Below are 20,674 nucleotides of genomic sequence, written 5' to 3'. Positions count from 1 at the left end.
CCTAGTCCCACACAGACCCAGAAGAAAACTCTATGTTCTGTGTGAAAGGAAGTTTATTTTTCCAGCCCATTTACCTGGATCTTAGGACAACTTTTACAGCCTATCTAGTTAGGTACCTCATCAACTACTTCACACGGTAGTTCCCTCCCTCAGCCGCATTATGTTGGCTTTGTGAAATCCCATTCTCAATATCAGGTCTGAGATCTTTCTCCTACAGATAAAGAACTTGTGTATTTCTGAGTCAACACATTCAATTCAGCGTTTCACAGTCACCAGTTTAATGACAGACATACATACCTCTGGTGCATTAGTTCCAGTTCCCCTTCTATGCAGTTCTGCCAACGCAAAAATAGAGAACTGTGGGAAATACAGCCCCTAGGGATCACTGTAAATACCCATTCGTTCCACCAGATGGTATCCTTTCACTTAAGTAAGAAAGAATAGTTTCAGTAGCACAGATCTTAGGTTGTTTGATTTTGGCATTGGTCTCTAGGGCCTCATTTCAAAGCTATAGATGGCAAATATGACTGCTGTGATGGTTCCCACTGTGCATCCAAAATACCATGGTAGAGCAGTGATCAGTCTTCTTAACACAGGTTAAAAGATTGTGTCAGAGACAGTGGTATCACTCTGAATCCTGGAAGTTGAGTTTATAATTAGTACAGTACTACTGGGACAACTAAGGGAAAAGAAGTTATTAGATGTTTGCTTCAGGAACAACCCAAGTTTCCTTCACTTTTGGTGTGTGCTAAGGCTACAACAGGCTCCCATATAAAGCTCTTCCCAAAACAAGATCATGCATGCTGGTTCTGATACGTGGAGAAGGAAGAAAAATTATTAAGGTCTGAGCATATGTATTGTATCTGCTCTTTTTCCAAAAAGAAAAATTCTAGCAGTCACCAATGCAAAAAACCTGCTTTGCTTGGTTACACTAAACGTTTTCTGTTTTATTCTGGAAACAAAATACCAAAAGGTAAAATAAAACATACAAGGGTAAATAAGAAGACAAGCATCATATATTACAATATCCTGTCTGGTAGAATAAGAAGTACTTCCACCTGAGTTAGTATGAAACTTTCTGTGTGTTTTCAACAGATACACTTAAAAGTGTTCGCTTGAAATTTCTTGCAGGAAGGAACTTGGTTTTCAACATAGATTTAGCTGTTACAGAGATATCTGCTATTGGTTTAAGAGAAACATGTAAAATGGACCTATGTAAGTCCCTTATAGGGGCATGCTCACTGACTATTGAGGCAGAAATGAGGATGTGGACAGCTTGGTGTGTAGCCACATACTTCTTTGGAGCAAGTAAGGAATCAGTAGAGCCATGATACCTGCTCTGCTGCGCTGCTGGGATAATGTAGTTTACTTGTTTTACTGTGTTTTTGTTTTGCTTTGTCTTATAGGAGTTAAAATGACCCAAACCTCAAGTCTTGTGTTGAAAGAAAATGAGAAAGCTACTCTAACATGCAGTCAAAATGATTATCCCATTTCTATATACTGGTATCTGCAGCAGCCAGGGAAGGGGCTGCAACTGCTCTATTATTCCATTGGTGCAAATCAGGAACAAGAGGGTGACATTCACACTGGATACAAAGCTAACTGGTTAAACCTCACAGACTTTTATCTGTGAAGATGAATGATTCAGCTGTTTATTTCTGTGCCAGCAGTTTGGACACAACACTTCAAAGTCGCTTGCTTTCTTTACGTAAACTTTTCTCCTTTCCAGCACCTTCCCTTAGAAGGGAGCCGCTCTCAGCACAGGAGAAGGGTGTGCAGGCCGATAGCCTATTCACAAACCAGATGTTGCCAAGGAGTTGGAACAAGAGGGGCGGAATAGGTCTTTGAAGTGCAGGTTAATTGCTGAACTCCTTCCTGATCAGCCATTTATTCTCTATCTCATCAGAACAATCAATAAAGGTTGTTAACCAAATGCAGACATAAAATAAAGGAAATGGAAACTGCAATCTACACAGCCACAAATTATTGTCCCCTAAGCCATCTTCTTACCTAACACAGAACAGTTACGTGAAATATACATATGTCTAAGTCTGAAATACTTTAGAGATAGTGACTTGTATGTGCACTCTCATTCCTCTCTGAATATTATCAAGCAGTGAAAGCCACAATGTTTTTCACTGTGCCTGGAAAGGTTACCCTAATCACAAGAAATCTGTAGAGCTAAGACTGTCAACAGTAATGAGAAGGGGCCTGAAGAAAAGATGAAATAAGAATAGAAGCTAAACAGAACTAATATGCCACAGATTGGATTAAAATGACAGAAGAGCAGCCATTACTGTGGTCTGCAAGTGCATAGACACAGTCCTGAAAAGTTACATGTGTATGGAGGATATAAAGAGGAAAGGGAGATAGTACAAAGTAGTATGCAACTTAAAATGAATTCACATTCAAGAAAAATAACATGTAGATTTCCATTTACTCAGAAATTGTTCTGACTATCCAGTTTACTTCTGGCTACACAGTGAAACACATGCCACTATGTGTGTCACATCTATCTCTTTATGCCTCATACTTATACCTCTCTCACAGCTTAATAAGCAGCAACACAGTCTATATTAATCTGGTTTATTTCTTCTCTCTATGGATGAGTTCTGAGGTTTTTTTTTTCTCCCAGGCAACTTTGCGATGTTCCTCATTCAAAGTCTTGTAGTTCTCTTGGACTTTGAGCTAAGCCCTAATATGAACACTACTCCAGAAAGCATTCATATTTTGAAGATGAAAAAGTAGAAGGATGAACAAGCAGGATGTGAATGTAATTTTATTTACTATATAAACTCTTCCTGATGTAATATTTCAGGTTTAGCATGAAAAGTCTTGTGTCTCAGATAAAAACACCCACCAGTGTCTTTCCAGCACCACCGTTCTCCCAGATAGTGTCACTGATGCAATGGGATTAGTCATAGCATGAGATACTCTTTGGTGTAAGCATTCAATGATGGTAATATAACAAATTGTCCTAAATTGTCCTAAAGCAAGAAAGCACTAAGCAAAGTTCTTGTGATGTGTAAAAGTCACCTAGTACTGAAATGAATAATAATAATGTGTTTCCAGTCAGAGGGGTCTAGAAAGTTTAAAGAAAGGAAGTAGAATGGGAACATTCCGTAATTAGACACAGCATCCACATTCTGAGATTATTCTTATCACAATCTGAATTATGTCAAATTATATTGTAAATGCTGTAGGGCAAGGAAGTATCTATATTACCACATGTGCAGGATAAGCATACTGATATTCAAGGGGAAATTTCAATTTGTGATTATTGCACAGCATTTCCTCATTGGGAAAGGAGTTACTGGATTACAGGCACTTTCCCTGTGGAAAATGTGAAAGAACCTTTATCTGAGTCCTTTAAATATCAGCTGACTGGCAGGGGAACAGCTTTGCAGAAAAGCAATTGAACATGAATAAGCAGCAAGCCCTTTCAGCAATGAAGGCTAATTACATTTTTTGGTTGCATTAGCAAGAATGCAGTTAGCATGTTGAAGCACTTTTGAGGCTGTATTTGGAATACTACCTGTATTGTTCATACACACCGCTACCCCGCCCCAGCGCCAGTACCACAGAGATAGCAACAAATTGTAGAGAGTCCAGCAAAGGGTCACTAAGATGATCAGGGGACTGGAGCAGAAACGTAAGAGGAAAGGCTGAGGGAATTGATTTTGTTCATCTTGAGGAGAAAAAGGCTAAAGGATGGCTAATTGCATGACTCCAACTGCCTAAACAGAGTTTAGGTCTTAGAGGGGCACAGTGGAAGCCAGTGGGAACAAGCTGCAGGAAGATAAACTCTGATTAGACATAACAAAAAAATACATCCTCTTGAGGGTGCTTCAGCACTGGAACAGATTTGTCAGAGAGCTGTTCAAATCTCTGTCCTTGAAGATATTCAGAAATCACTTGGACAAGGCTCTGAGCAACATGATCTAGCTTTGGAGTTAGCCCTGGTTTGAACAGCAATTTGGACAGAGAGGCCTCCAGATGTCCCCTTCCATCAAAATTTTTCTACAAGCATATGGTTTTTATCATCTTGCTTTGCTGTTTTGAGATAGCTAGAAAGTGTAGGGATTTTTTTTAATTCGTAAAAGCAGGCCAGCAACTCCCCCAAACCCACAAGTCTTTCGGTTTTTGTGTGTTGCACAACAGAAACAGCAGCTGCACATGCAAAATCCATCTGCAGACTTCAATAACAAGAAGGCTGCATGGTAACATGAGACAAAAAAACCACCAACTTTCATAAGGCCCGTATGTGTCACTATTTCTGTCCAACTGTAATATGGTGAGAGCAGCACGCTGCCTCATCCTGAGAAGCTGGGGTGATGTTGTGGTAAGAGACACTGATGCTTTATCTGAACATTTTTTTGAGTAAATGTCAAACCGCATCCTGTTTTGCTAAAATTCAACTGCTGTTCCCTTAAAGAGATATTTTCAAGTGCATTTTGGCATGTAATCTGCTCTGGTTCTGAGGTACTGTTTTCTGCTGAGGCCTTCAGAGATAATTCCCCCTTCTGTTGATGACCCTGACTATGCTAGACAGAAGTTCCCTTCAGGGTCTCCATTCTATGCCTCCTTCAGTCTAAAAGACCATTATATTTATGTTAATTTTTAATTGTCTTTCCAACATAGTATGTACTAAATATGCCATGCTATCTATGCCATTTAAATCAAATTCAATGGGTTACTTGAACAGAATGTGGCTCCAGGATTTAAAATATAAAGGTACAGAGTGAGTACAAAACTTTTTCTCTGGCTACTGACAAAATAGCTGAGCTTACTGAAGCTAAGGTACTAATTGAAAAACAATTTAGTTCTCTGGTTTGTTGTGTTAAGCTATAAAATGAGCAGGGGGCAAACTGATCCTGCGCATTCACCCTCTATTGTTTTTATCTCTTTCTGTGTATGTCCATCTCCTCAGGTCCTGAGTCAAGATTTTTCTGAAATTTCTTGGCTTACTTCACCTCAATCTCTCCTTCTCCTTCTCCTACAGTTTTAAAAACAAAAATAAACAAGCAAAAAAATTTACCACCCCCCCAAATGTATAACCTACAAAATTTTTAACCTACAAAGTTTCCCAAAAGAACTAAGAGTGAATGTGTTTTATTTAGCAAAGAAATAGTAGGCCATCTTTTCTTACCTAAGTCAGTCAGCTTAGTTCCTGCCACAAAACGTTGCTCATATCCAGAGTAATAAATCCCCCACCCCACACACCTATTGAGCAAAATAAGGATTGGAATTGTGAAAGCTTGACTCTGCACTGCTAATACCATTTCCATTCTGCTTGAGGAAAAATAAGTGTAGTAGATCCTTGGTGTTTTCTCTTGGTGCCAAAAAGGACACAAAGTACAAGTTTGTTAGACTATGAAAAGAAGCAAATGGTACTTCAGCTGTGTTTCTTGTGCCAATGTCACAGGACTTGTCAGCTCCATCATTTCTATTAAAACTACCTCCTATTTTCTCCTTGCATAAACTGATAGCAATGCAGAAAAGAACTGAGATCAGAAAAAAACAGGGTTAAATGCTAGACAATAATTCCTCTTGCCAAAATCTGTTTCTCTGTGTCTGAAAATATGAATGCTTGAGTTTTGTGGTTCTGTGTGTGCATTATGTATGAATATTTCCCCTGCTACAGAAATGTTCTGTGATATAACCTCTTTAATTCGGATTCTTCCCATTTAACTTTTCTTACACCCTCATTGGATGACTTTACAGAATTTTTTCCCACATCAGCATTTATAGTTTTTCCTGACTTTCTTTCTCAGACTCATTTGACCATCTCCTTCTCCGCTCTTTCTCTTTCCCCATCTGTCTGCTAGGAATGCAGCGTATACATCTGAAATCTGAACAGCCACACAGCATGGTAGACAGCTTAGAGATGTCATGGTAAAAATAACTTTAATGACTCTAAATAGTGCATAAGAAACCAGACTGCAAGTAAAAATGGAGGGTAGAATTTTGACTCTGATGAAATTGGTGGAAGCTTTATTACTCATTTCAATGAAACACTTTATTTGGTTTTCTATTTTGCTTTCTGGATCCAGTGTTATAGTTCAGGGTCAGCACTAGGTTGCCTGCATCTAACTTGAGAAAAATGGCATTTTGCCAGTTTTCATGTAGTTGGATATGCAGGTCATTTCTCTTTCCCTTAAAATGGTATCTGGATCCTACCTTCTCAAAGCATAAATGCTGTCAATTAGGAAATGCATAGATGGTATCACACTATCTACACTGCGAACTGGATTTCTTCAGCTATATATTGATTTTCACCAGAGCCAGATCACAGTAGGTTTGTTCACTCATGCACAAAAGTACTTTGGCACCACAATGGCCATTTGCTTACCTGTTCTTAAATATGCTGTGTTGCCTGGCTTTTTTCTCTCTATCTTCTAGAGAATCCCAGTGAGAATCACCAGACTCTACTGATTTAGATGCCATCAAAAATTCTCTTCCTTTTTATTCCAGAATCTTAAAGGAACTCTCTGGTATTTGCTATATTTCTTTCTTACATAGAACTGTTTAGTTGTGTCACTCCTCCAAAATGTAGTTTGTCTGCTCCAAGACACTTATCCCCAAGTTGCTCCCCCATTCACTTTGACCAAGCTCCCCCATAACCACTCTGAAAGTCTGCGTGAGAACAAGATTGATCAGGATTTTTTTAATAGGCTTGATAAATGCAGCCATTTGCACCAAATGTCCTTATAACCTTAATGTGTTCCAGACAGAGCTGGAATTATTTTTTATACTCCATTCTGCTGTGCTCTTGTCTACCCTAACTTTAGAGAGCATGAATAATGAGGCATCTTGGGAAAAGAACCCATCATCTGAATCCAAAGGCTTCCATCTGTGTTTACTCTTGTCACACTCCCAGAATCTTGCCCCTTGCACAACCTAATACACTCTTCTCATGATTCCCACTTGCCCAGAACTGTTACTTTTGTTCCTTCTCCAAAATACTGAGTATTGGCAGAGCACAGCCTCACAGTGTAATATCAAAACTAGTCACACGTGTCCTGGGATGCTGTCCAGTGATAACCATGTTAAACCTTCAAATACCATATTTTTTTGCAGACTAGTAGCCAAAGCTGTGCTGAAAAGGAAGTATATCAGTCTATCTTTGTAGTACTTGGTTATTAAATATTTGGCATTGTTTTCTAATGATGATTTGGATCACAGCATAAAAACAGCCCTTCATTTCTCTGTCATTAGTAAAGCACTTTACTGTCTGGTGCTGTAGTTTGACATCAATATCCTCACAATTTTTAGGAATCATGATATATATTGTAAGATCCAGTCTCCTTCATTTGTATCCACTCTCACTTTCTTTCTCTCCAGCCTCCACATCTTTTGTCAATTCCTTATGAATACCTGCACATCCTTTCCAGTCCTACTTCTTTTGCCTTTGTCTTTTTCATGGACACACATTCCATTTGGATATAACAGTGGGAGATAGACTGTAGGAATAAGAGGGAATCATAATGATTAGTTCATTCTGTAGGCAATTTAATTCTGGGGAAAAGACTTGGTCAGTCACACAGTTAATTTCTGGTAGAATAGAGCCAGTAGACTCAGCAAACACTGAGTAGAGCCTTTGGGAGTTCTGCATTGTAGAAGTAGTATATATTCTTTCAAAATACACTTATTTGACTTGAGGTCTCTTCTTTGGTTTTGTCTCATCCTTCTCACTCCCTTCATTTTATTCCATTAAGCTTGCTTGCTTGCTACCTTTCGCCACAGTTTTATTAATCTGACAGATTAACACCAAACTGTCCTATTCACAGGGCAAATTTAATAACAATAATTCAATTGGTTAATTTGTCCTCTTCTTCTTCACAGTCCCTACTATCTCCTTCTTTCTTGACCTGTCTTTCCTGAAACACCATATTTAGCCTTCGTAGTGAAGCTCTGCTGACTCAAACTCTTCCACTGCACTTTTTTTTTTCTTACCTAGAACAGTGAGCCATGTTCCTTTTTCAAAATACAGTATTACTTCTGGCCTTCATATAAAAATTCTCTGAGGAGCTTGTTCTCTCTTCCTCCTCCTCATTGGCACAAAGTTTCTATTTCCTAATCTACCATACCCAGAAAAGCCACTCCTGAAAGATTCCCCGCTCCTGAAAGGGTTGTACTAGCTCCTGGAGATGCAATATGCTACTTCACTTAGGTAATGCCTACAGCATTGAAATACCAGGACCACAGGGAAGATCCTGTTCATCCTTCCCTTGCAGTCCTTCAGTCTCTTTACTTCCCTTTCTTTCAAGCTTAATAAAAAAATATTTTCATTTAATCTGTTTTGACATTAAGTAGCCTCTTCCCCATGAACCTACAAATACTGCTTTTAGGCATGGGATTTAGCAAAACCCTGACTGTTAAGTGTTCCAGACAATGACTTTTCTTTTTTTTTAGGCCACTTACCATCATATATCCTACCATTTCACAGTCCAGCACACTAAAGTGTAACCACACAGCCTGACATTTGCCCTCATGCCTTCCTTAATTCTGCAGAATTTTGAATCACCTAATTGGAAATCCCTTACCCATGCACCCTCCTTCCTATAATTCTTACAATAATCAGGTGCCTAACCTGCAAAATCTGTTTTCTCCTCTCCCATAATTAATGGTCTGCCTGCTTCAAGTCATGAGGGACCCAAAACTAGATGTCCTTTTCAAGGTAAAGTTTTATCATCACCGCCAGAAAGAATTCCTACTATACACATTTCTTGGGAGATGTTGCTTCTGTTACTTTCAGTCTTCTTCCCAGGATTACATTTTGATAGTAGTCAAACTTTCATTTTCACAGCCTTCCTGCATTTCTCACATGATACCATCATCTCACATCCTTATCCATTGCTGGATGCAGTAGAACAGTGTGTTTATCCTCTAGCAATATAAAAACAATAGCATCACCCCAATCACATATCAGGGTGGGTGTGGGCAAAAGTACAGGAGGACATACTGAAGAGCCTTATGAGTGTTAAACAGTAGTACACAATAGATGGAATGCTGTTCACACATGTCCTGCCAGTACTTCTTTTTGTGTAGGAGTTAAAAAATATATTTGTTATTTTCTTTTATTACCACTCTGAAATATATAAATTCTATATAAATAAATAAAAAAATCTATATAAATATAAAATATATAAATCTTAAATATATAAAATATATAAATTTTAAATATAAAAAAATCTATATAAATATATAAAATTTTTGTCCAAATAAGTGTCTAAACTTCATTTACTTGGATGTACCCTTACTTTAGCTTCTGTACTATGGGCAAAAGAGCAACTCAGTCTTCATGGCGTATGTAGTACTTAGCATCTGTGATGAGAAAGGCAGCAGTGTAACAGCTGTAACAGCAGCAGGGGTTACATTTCATAATAAGTGTATGGGGGAGCTGTGCTGGTGTGTAGATGCTTCCATACTTCCCAGAAGGCAACATGCATAATATTGCAGGCAATACCAAAAAAGACTAAAGACTTCTAGTTTTTTCCTTCCTCTGCAGCCAGTAAATTTATTACTGTAAAACTACAGCCTCACCCCTTCTACCCTCCACCCCCATTTTTCTTTTCTTCATTTAGTCTAAGATTGGACCCATCGTTGCAGATTCTGAACAGCTGTGGCACAAAAACTATTGACAAGGTTGGGATGAAACATAGGAAGTCTACTTTTCCTAATGCCGACAAAATGTACCACTGTCCATCGAAATAGTGCTGTCCAGTAGGCATGAGTTGATTAATGTCCTAAATACTCTAAGATGCTAGAATTGAATCGTAAGTTCTAACTATTTTATCTGGGCTTACTGAATCCAATAGCCCAATAGTGGCAAGGCTGCTGCAGCTCCCTTTCCCTAGGTGCACCCACTAGCAAGGCTGAGTGTGTATTCCCAATAGGCATGCAAACACATACACAATACAAATATTCTTGTACAGACAGACAGCCACACAAATCAATACAGACAGAAACACTCGTGCAAACACAGATGGCACTAACAGACCCAGAAACTAGCCTTAGACATGCAGTCTGCTTGCTAGCTGGCCCTGGATGCTCACTCTCCCAGTCACTGGTACTGGAGTGTGCAAGCCTCTGAAGCCTACAGCCCCACTCCAGTTGTTGGTACACAGTGTAAACACCGGATGAGCCTTCTACTGTTCTTCTAACAGATAAGGTATTCCTATAAGGATTGTCAGTGAATGTTCTTTAATGTGAGTTCCTTATGGTACTACACATCACTGGAAGTTTTTGTTGTGGGACATTATTGCTACAAAAGACCAAATTAAAAAACAACAACTTGTGCTTCTTGAATGGAAAAGAAGCTAAAACTTTATTCCTAATTCAAGGAGCTGGGTTCTCAGCTTCTGATCATTAAGAAGGTGTTAGTTTTAAAGACATGATACTATATGATATGATACAATACGATACAATACAATGTGATATTGAAGTACAGGGAAAACCCAGCAGTGATTACAACAAAGTGGAAAGAACAGGAGGGGGACAGAGAGTCACCAAGAAATAATATTCAGAAGTTCATAGACAGAAGCATAAATCCTTTGCTATGGAAAGGTAGAAAGTATAATTTGCTGTGTTCCTGCTGATGTGATGAAGAGGACTCTTGATTTATTCTCTATACAACTTGCCACCAGCCTAATTGAAAACAAAACAGAATAAACAAATTAAAAAAAGAAGCAAACGGAACAAATACAATAATCTAGGAAATAGACCATATTTATGTGTCCCAACTGTTGTGTCTCCTGAGAGCATTAACAGAAATGACCATGTACCTCCATGCTTTCTCCCCTTTTTGTACCAAGGAAGGGTCTTAACTTGTACAAATTATTTACTTACATACTGAACAAATATCTTTACGTACAACTTTGTGTGTTAGATGACTAATCTGGTGGCCTTCTATAATGGAGTGACTGCACCAGCGGACAAAGGAAGAGCTACAGGTGTCATCTACCTGGACTTCTGTAAGGCCTTTGATACGGTCCCCCACAACATTCTTGCCAATAAATTGGAGAGATATGGGGTTTATGGATGGACAGTTACATGGGTAAGGAACTGGCTGGATGACCATGCCCAAAGACTTGCAGTCAATGGCTCAATGTCCAAGTGGAAACCAGTAACGAGTGGTTTCCCTCAAGGGTCCATACTGGGACTGATACCATTTAATACCGCCCTCATTGTGTCATTGGTAGTGGGATTGAGTGCACCCTCAGTAAGTCTGTGAATGACACCAGCTGAGTGGTGCAGTTGATACGCTTGAGGGAAGGGATGCCAGCCAGAGGGACCTGGACAGGCTTGAGGAGTGGGCCCATGTGAACATCATGAAGTTCAACAAGGCCAAGGGCAAGGTCCTGCACATGGGTTGGGGCAATCACCAGGATCAGTACAGTCTGGGGGATGAATGGCTTGAGAGCAGCCCTGTGGAGAAGGACTTGGCAATACTGGTGGATGAAAAAGTGTATGTCAGCCGGCCATGTGCACTTGCAGCCCAGACAGCCAATTGTATCCTGGGCTGCATCAAGAGAAGCGTGGCCAGCAGGTCAAGGGAAGCGATTCTGGCCCTCTACTCTGCACTCATGTGACCCCACCTGGAGTACTGCATCCAGTTCTGGGGGCCCCAGTGCAAGAAAGACATGGACATGTTAGAGCAGGTCCAGAAGAAGGCCACAAAAATGGTCAGAGGGCTGGAACAGCTCTCCTGTGAAGAAAGGCTGAGAGAGTTGCCGTTGTTGAGCCTGGAGAAGAGAAGCCTCTGGGGAGACCTTCTTGTGGCCTTTCAATATACAAAGGGGCTTACAAGAAAGATGGAGAGAGACTTTCCACCAGGGCCTGCAGTGACAGGACTAGGGGCAACACTTTTAAACTGATACAGGGTAGCTTTAGATTGGCTATAAGGAAGAATTTGTTATGATGAGGGTGGTGAGACACTGGAACAGGTTTCCCAGAGAAGCCGTGGATGCCCCATCACTGGAAGTGTTCAAAGTCAAGTTGGATAGGCATTTGAGCAACCTGATCTAGTGAAAGATGTCCCTGCCTATGGCAGGGGGGGGTTGGACCAGATGACCTTTAAAGGTTCCTTCTGATCCAAGCCATTCTATGATTCTATGACTGTGATCCAGTAAAGTACAAACCTACTCCCTCTAGTATCTTTGAAAAAGGACACAAAACCATAATTGAGATGTGCTCATACTCACCCTCAACTCTAGCAGGTTACTCTTCAAATACATCTCCCAGTCCTGCTTTTAAAGGAACAAGCTTTGAGGCTTCCACCACTCTCACTAGGAAGATCTTTCAGCCATATGAGAAACTTACTGATAAAAAGTATTTCCTGGTAGTTAGTTAAACTTCTCCCATTTGTTTGGATTTAGCCCATTGTTCTTTGTAAATCTTTGTAAATCGTTGTTCAGATTATCCCACGTTTACTCCTCAAAAATGCTGTTTATTACTTTCACAGCAGGCATGAGTCCCTTTTCAATGCTTACAAAAAAGTATGATATATCTGATATTTCCCTTCTTTACATTCTGGAGAATTTGTCCTTAATTCTCATCTTTTTCCATGTGTTTAAAGAGTATTTTGAGAAGGAATTTCTCTGCTAGATAGCATTTATTTTATTTGAGTTCTGGAAAATCAATAATAGAAAACTCCTAACTTGTGATTTTTCAAACTAGCCTGCATAAAGCCCAGCAGAGCACATGGAGAACAACCCCACAACTGAGAACAGATTTAGTCTGTATCCACTGATCCTTGTACTAGTGAGTAAGCTTAACCTTCACGTGGCACACTAGCCTACCTTGGCTGTCCACACCAGACTGCTCACCAAAACTGCATAGAGCAAGGCTTTGCCACAGAGAATGAGGTAAGTGAGCTTCAGAGAATTTCCATACCACAAGTAGGACTCTGCAAATCAAACATCATTTGTGTATTGAATTATCATCATCACAAAAGACAAAATCTAATGTAGCTTTAATCATATATGAGGCCTTGAAATCTTTAGCTAAGCGACACAAAGGAACTAGAGCCAAATGAATGGCTCTGTTGACACAAAATAGCAAGGGATGGGAAAGAACACTGTGATTCAAAGAACCAAAAAAGAAAGTGAGTCTAGGAAAGACAGAGATTGGCTTTATGCAAAGAAAGTATGTCCTGATTGGGAATGTTTGACCATTGTGCTGCCACATCTACTGAAAAATTAGGCTGTTCATGTGAATCCCCTCTTAGAAACTCAAATTAAGCTGCATCACAAGATGGGAATTTTTTTCACTTGTTATTGTCAGTGGCCTTGTGAGTGCTGCTTATATATCAGGGAAGTTTTACATAGCCCAGAATAACATGGTATCTAGAACTTTTATTCTTGTAGATTTTTTACTCTTAAGGAATTGCAGTAGTATGGAGACACCAGCCTGATCTTTGTTCAGCCTTAAGATTCCTGAAGCATTAAAGAAGTTGGTGAAAAAAAAGAGTGTGTAAATATGCATACATAGAGGAAAGAAACATAATTTTTAATACGGATATCCTCACAGTTTGGAGGGGAATGTGGCTTGTAATCAGAAGTATTCTGAACCTGATACTGAGAAATATTCAGAATTCTGGATTCTGAATCTTGATGTCATAATCACTTGTCTAAGTATGAATTTTTTCTTTCATGGCTGAGCAAGCAGCTTCCCAGCAGAAGGCAGTGTTAAGGACTGGAGGAGATGATAAAAAGAGCAAATTACACTCTATAGGGAGGTTCCAAAATTTCTTCCATTAATTTGAAAGGGAATCATAAAGAACAGCTAAAAAACCCAAACCTCAACAGCATGCACATACAACCATCCCAAAGTCTTTTTTTCTTCTTTTTTTTTAAAATCTAACATACAAATCATTGATGAGGAAGTACAAGTTATTCTTATAGTAGAAATCTCACACAGCTTGTACTTAGTGTTAAGTAAAACTGGAATTAAAATACATACAGATATTTGCCTGTGAGAAGACACACATACCTTCCGTGAGTGCACAACCTGAAAGACAAAAATGAATTAAAAGTCAAGTTTCTCTTCAATACAAACAGAACACAAATTTTAGAAGCTTCAGTTTACTATATACTGCCTGATTAATTTTACTGTACTGTATATAGTAAAATGTATAGTATAATAATATATGACAGAGATTTCTTAGTGAAAATCTGAAGAAAACTTTGAAAAACTATAGATGTATAATGATAATGAAGATACAGAGGCCCAGGAGTAGGAAGAGACATATGAAAATACCTACATATTTACATATATATTTGTGCCATAACAACCACCTGTATAGAAGTTGGATATAGAAGTGTTTCACATCATAACCTTTTTGATTTGTGATTTCTAGTTTGTACAGCATGGTGATACATATTTTTTACTCACCAGCATCACCGTAGAGTAATTTGTGTATTGATTCCAGGGTTCCGTTCTCAAAAAAATTGGCAACACACTCAAAACGATTTAAAGGGTTGAACCATTCCTGGGCTGAGATCCTCAGTCGGCTGGTCAATGAGTAGGTACTCCCATTCCATGTGGAAAACTCATCTGTCCCCACCCCTTCTGTCCTTTTAGCACCATTCACCTTCCAGACCAGATTTAGGTGGTCAGGGTAGAAACCAGAGGCCAGGCATACCAGCGTGGCCTTGCTCTTCTGTTGGATCTCTTGCTTTGATGGGGAAAAGATGGCCACAGCTGGAGGTATGATTTCATCGTTCTTCCCTGAAACAGAAAGCAATATGGCCCAGAGCCTTCATTACTGTCTTCAGTCAGAAACCCCTTAAAATTGTACTGTATTTGTGCTGTGTGACTCCTGATATATCTGGCCTTTTAACAACTGTCTATTAGATGATTAATATCTATTAGGTACGTAGACACCAGGAAACTGAAAGCATTTGTCTTCACTCACTACACAGAAAAATAAAAGGTCTGGCTACAGAAATGCATGAGTGTTTGAATTTCTAGTATTTGTCAGAAGAATAGGAAAGCTGAAAAGAAGCTGAGCAAACAGGTAGGCAGAAAAGTACCCAGTAGTGCTATAAAGCCTGTATTTGTAATATTGTACTAATAGACATGAGTCTGTGTTAAAAGACACAAGCATCTTCAACTAATTGTTTTATAAGGCACAAGCATCTTCAACTGTCTGTGTTACATTCCTGGAGACATAGTAAAACATGATGGTTATTGCAGTTTTCAGAATTATACTGCCAGGTGATACCCTATATGGACAGCCCCCCCCCCCCCTCCCCCCCCCCCCCCCCCCCAACCCCAGCCCCATCTAAGACGTGACTTGAAAGGGAGGAACTAATCTTTCTCACTGTCTGAAGTGAAGAACACTTTATGTAGGTAACCTGAATCTGCCTAGGACAAGTTTTGCTTCAGGCCTTGCCATCCTTTTTTAAGACTGAAATTTCTCTTTATGTTCTTCATTATTTAGGTTATCCTAGGTATGAGAAGCCCTCATCCTAGACTACACATCTTCCCAAAATGATGCAAGATTCTATACACTCACAAACCAAAAGCTCTCCCCTGTCTTAAACTGTTTAATATCTACATATAAGACTAAAGACAACAGACTTCTACAGTCAAAAGGATGTACAAGGCAACAATGAGATGTTACTCAGAAGCTAGGTAGTGACTCTAAAAAACATGGGGCGGGGGCGGTGTCATATACTTCATTAGAGTGCCTTTTTTACTAATCTAGCATGATAAACCCACCAGGGTTTATTCCAGGTCTGCAGAGTGCACATGGAAACAGAAATGCAGAGAGAACTATGGGCCAAAGAGAAAATGTTTACTTTTTTCAGTGTGAAGGCACTATAACACTATAAATTGTAGATGTTCTTTCTGATGACTCCCTCCTTTCTAGAGTGGAGAGAATTAGCAGAATTAGCAGAAACTTATATCTTGCATAGATCTTGACCCCTAAGCCCTAGTGTTTGCTTTCAACTGTTAACCTTAATTGTGGTTGTCAGTGCTTACTCTACAAAGATCCCTGGGATGCTTCTGTGAAAATGTATGAGCTTGTACAGACTTCGGAAGAGGTAACTAGATAGTAATAGAGATAACTCCCTAGAAGATTTGGCACTGCTCTGCTTTTCTTCCAGTGGATATGAGGAGAGGTTGATCACTTTTACTGCTCCCTTCTAGTACTTGGCTTTATGAATTTTTTTCCTATCCTAAAAGTATCTCTGACATTAATTCATTGGCTCATAGCCTAAATGGCTAATGAGTGAAGACATGGAAACAGACAGGGAGGACACAAGAGAAAAATGAGAGAGATTTAACAGACTAAACCAAAAACAGACAAAGAGGAAGGCAGGTGAAAAAGGCAGACAGAAAGAATGATAAAACTACTGGAAAGACAAAGAAAGCCAGAGAATGAGCATGCCTAAAATGCAGTAAGGAGACTGGTACAAGCAGGAGCAGAGATGACAAAAAAGTGTTATCAACAGCCCATTCTGTTCTGATCTTCCACGGTGTTCATGGCAGACATTGGCACAATCACTTCCATGCATAAACTCATGCATTCCCTGTCACACATTCTTCACCCACCTAAGAGAAAAAGTACCACAGTTCTTCCATTCCCATCATGGCAAGGTCAGTTTAATGATTTCTTGTTATCTTTCACTCCTACTCTTATTTTAAAATCATCAGTGTATATGCTACTTATCCTTAATGCGAGGGAAATTTTCAAGTGTCCTCCACATTGAGCACTTGGTTTAATCACAGCTACTTACCTATAACTCTGAGCAAAGTGCCATCTCCAAAGGTAAGTGGCGCAGTTAAAAAGCACAGCTGTACATGATCAGACTATAACCCACAGTGTCATTATGCTCTTCTTGCCAGCCACTTAGTTCCTTAAAATGGTACTGTTTAAAGGAGCAGACACCAGTGTGTATTTCTACAGTTTGCTATTAGATGTGACAACAGTAGATGGTTATTTTGCCCTGTGATTCCAAAATGCCTTGATATAGGTGATTTTAAATCCTTTCCTGAGATGGGAGAAGGCAGAGAAAGCAAATGGGGAAAAAGAGAAAGAATAGAGGAGAAAAGTGCACTGAGAGAAAAAGAACATAGTCCTTTTTGAGAATTAGAAGTCGTGAAAAGGACTGTTAGAGGAAGCTAGTGTCCCAAAGCAACTTTAGGCAGCCTGCCCACCATCTATGGAGAAGGGAGCAAAGTACCAGCAAGACTACTCTTTCCCTGCCTGATTCAGCAGGCACAAGAATCCAGACTCTACCTCTGAAATGTTGCTTTTGATTGTTACATAGATGAATGGCAAAACTTTGCAGACCGGAGAGCAATCCTTCATTCCCAACCTATACAATGTTTTCTTGGAGAATAGGAGGAAATAGAATTATTTCTACCTTTCTCCATGAAGTTCCCAGTAAGGGAAGACAAAGGCAGCACACACAAGGATCTAAAAATTCATGCCTGCAAATCCTACACATATAGGCACATCCGATTTTAATAAGCAACCAATAAAGCATTAATCCTGTCCTCATGGCTGTATGAAAAAAAATCATTATTCTGCTGTTAATTAAGAATGCTCTTGCCCCTTAAACCAGTATCACATATATCACAGAGATATGGCTTCTGTCTTACCTAGGACTGTGAGTTTTGTCCCACTGCCAAAGTACAGTTTTTCATTATTCACACTGTTTCGCAGCTGCAGGAAAACCTCTCCTCTACTCTCAGTTCCCTGAGCCAAACCTGTGGACTAACCCTCCCCTCATGCAGTACCAGCAAAAGAAGAAACACAACATACATTAATTTATGGTCCCCTAAAAAAAAAGAAAGGTCTGAAAGGGAACACCACCACATCTGTGTATCTAACCAGGTGAGATCAATCTCAGAAATACCTTTTCCAGAGCCCTTTTGCTTCAGGCTTAGGGGAATCAGTTGTTGCAACTTTCACCATTTCTTTAGAGGACATTTATCTATTTATCTAGGTGTACTATTAGAAAGTATTTCCCATATGCAGACAGAGTAATTTTCTTTGCTTTTTTCACCTAAACAGCCTCATTTCTTTAATTTCCTCATTTCCTTTCAACATCATGAATATTATTCTCTTGTAAAACAAATGTCTGTCTGTCTTTTTACTTACAAAATAACTCGTAATATGTAACACAGGACCCTGGTCCACATTCCCCATTGTAGCAGTTCCTAAAGATCCCTCGCTTTCTCTTTCTCTGGAAGGAAGTCTCTGCTTTTATTCTCTCTGTTCTCTTAGCTATGATTACTAAAGTTAGCTGCATAATTGACTATGGTCAATGAGGGATCAATGTATTGATTTGCATCAGCTCAGGCACCTCAGATTCTCCCTGGATTTCAAAAAATGTGCTGATAACTGAATTTTTCCTATGGAGATTGAATTTTATCACTTGTAATGATTTTACTCTGCAGTGGAATGGTGTGGTACAAAAGCCTGAGGCATCAATTCTTCTGACTCCAGGAACAACACCATGAGAAGACGAGATCACCATCATTTATCAAAGTCTTAGAAGCAGCCTTGTTTTCCTCTGGACAGAGTCCAAATCCAGAAGTGTGACCCAAAGAGAAACATTCCCTGAGAGCTACTTTTATTTGAAACGAACACATATTCTGTTTTTGTGGTTTTCAGCGGCCTTTTAGCATCTATTCTGAAATAGTAAGACCATTGTCCTAAATGATCTTTTCATCACCATCCTGATGAGCCTGTTTTGTGGAAAGAAACTTGCTGTGCTGTGGAGAGTTGTTTTCTATAACAACAAAGAATTAAACAGCTGCAGAGAGCTGTTAGTATTGCTTATGATAAAGCTGAGTATTTATTTGTGGCTTCTGTTTTGTCAACTAAAAATGCTAGTACGCTTATTTGTCTTTCCCAGTTATCTGAGATAACACATGCTTTAGTTCACCCTGAAAAGATCCAAAGTAATTTAAGTTTGTAGAGTCTTGATTTTGTTTTCTAGACCTGTCCCAAAGTGTAACTGTAACTCAGTTCTCTCCAGACAGATAGCCTTTCATTGACTTGTCTGTAATCACCTGTAGCCCCAGGAGAACTAGCATTATGGAGAATACTTCTGGGGAATAGTGATTTTTGCAGATGTTGATTTATTAAGACAATATACTTATGATATACACATATTTCTTTACCAATTCCTCATCCTAATTCTTTCTATGGACAACTTTTTATTCACTGAAAATGCATTCATTCAGTTCACCAAAGTGAAATGTGTGTCCCTACCTAGAGTACTAAACTTAGTCTATTCTCCAAAGTAGACTGGGTTACTACCACATCAGGAAAACACCAGTTTAATAATGAAAGGGAGAATAAGTGAAGATCTTTAAAGAGAAAACCTGGAATTTGAAGTGATTTAAAAGATAAAAATAAAAATTTCTTACCTATTACTGTAAGTTTTGTGCCATCGCCGAAAGTCAGTTTATTGTTGGTCACAGTGACAAAGTGTTGTATCATAAGCTAAGAAAATGGATGCCCTGCAGCCGAGTTTAGTAAGCAGAAGCTTAAGCATTGTTTACGGTATGTGGAACCCTAAAGATCCCTCAATCTCTGTCTGAAGGGCTTTGGCAGAAAACCAGCTTGAAATCCCATTGTATAACCTGTAGCATTTATAAAAGCATTTCCCAGAGTTTTTTGATACTTAATTTTAATGTCTACATTTCACCTCAAGTTGTTTTACAACCTTTCTCTAATCTCCATGTTATCTCACTGATATTACCTGCTGTTCTGATTTTGCAGATGTAGAAACCATGCAGATGTACCCAAAGTGGTAGAGGTTGTCATTGTCTAGAAATATAATTCCTCTACAACTAGAGCTTCTTTACTGTCAGTCTTGTACTCTAAGCATTGCAAAGCCTTCCCTTCTGTAACTTGCGGAGTTAATAATCAAATAATACTTGCTTTGTGGTTGTCATAGTCACATGCCTTTTCATATAGGTGGTTCACCTTTGTGGCACTGAACTAAAACGAATCCATTTGTTTTCCCTTCAATGGCAGGCCAGCCATCTTGAATAGTCTTTCTGGATCCTACTCAATTTTCTGATAGGTTAAAAGTAATCCACACAAGGAGAGTCCAGAAGAATCAGTTGGCTGGTCTCAGACAAACCCTTGATATCCATTAGGAAGAACTGCAGTGAGACGAGTGTGGAGAAGGATTAGAGAAAACCTTTGTGCTCACAGGCATGAGTCAGTCAGTGGACACCGGAGGCTTATTTAAGAGAGAGAACCCCAATACATTTTATTTAGTGCCTCTGAAAGATACCAGGTACATCAGAATTATTTTTCTAAAGCTTTTATCACATTAATAAAGAAGCATTTTGTGGTCTATTGCAAACATTATCTCATCAGAAAAAAAAATATTAATTCTCTGCTTCACGTCCTCTGATAGGTTTTAGGTGCATCTGCAGTCAATGTGGCTTGCTGAAAATTATTTCTATGTCTCAGAATCTCCTGGCTTGTTTTCCAGAGAGGGTAGGCTTGGTTCTCAGATGATGAAAGTAAGTCCTAGCATGCTAGGTCTATCAAGAAAAAACAAGACAGAACATGCCCGCTGTGCTGCAGAATTCTCTGTAGCTGCCTTAACACACTCTCCTACAAGCTTTTTGCACATACGGGTTTTTGTAAAGGCTTCATGGGGAATGTATCATTGTGGATCCTGTC

At 39.2% G+C, this 20,674-nt stretch overlaps 1 protein-coding gene and 2 gene segments (V, D, J or C); 2 read left to right on the top strand and 1 right to left on the bottom strand.

The window, feature by feature from the left end:
• LOC115344013 (trypsin I-P1-like) overlaps positions 1-20,674 on the top strand; it is a 56,406-nt gene that overhangs the window by 14,244 nt on the left and 21,488 nt on the right. The window lies entirely within an intron of this gene.
• On the top strand, positions 1,260-2,033 carry LOC121233452. The segment is given in 2 exon segments: positions 1,260-1,308; positions 1,407-2,033. Coding segments are annotated over 2 exon segments (491 nt in total).
• On the bottom strand, positions 10,312-20,672 carry LOC115344014. The segment is given in 5 exon segments: positions 10,312-10,650; positions 12,804-12,910; positions 13,996-14,013; positions 14,398-14,733; positions 19,399-20,672. Coding segments are annotated over 5 exon segments (561 nt in total).

The sequence above is a fragment of the Aquila chrysaetos genome, chromosome 7, assembly GCF_900496995.4.
Source record: "Aquila chrysaetos chrysaetos chromosome 7, bAquChr1.4, whole genome shotgun sequence".
Lineage (NCBI taxonomy): Eukaryota > Metazoa > Chordata > Aves > Accipitriformes > Accipitridae > Aquila > Aquila chrysaetos.
Note: the sequence above shows the minus strand (reverse complement) of the source record. Positions and strands in the feature narration are given on the sequence as shown.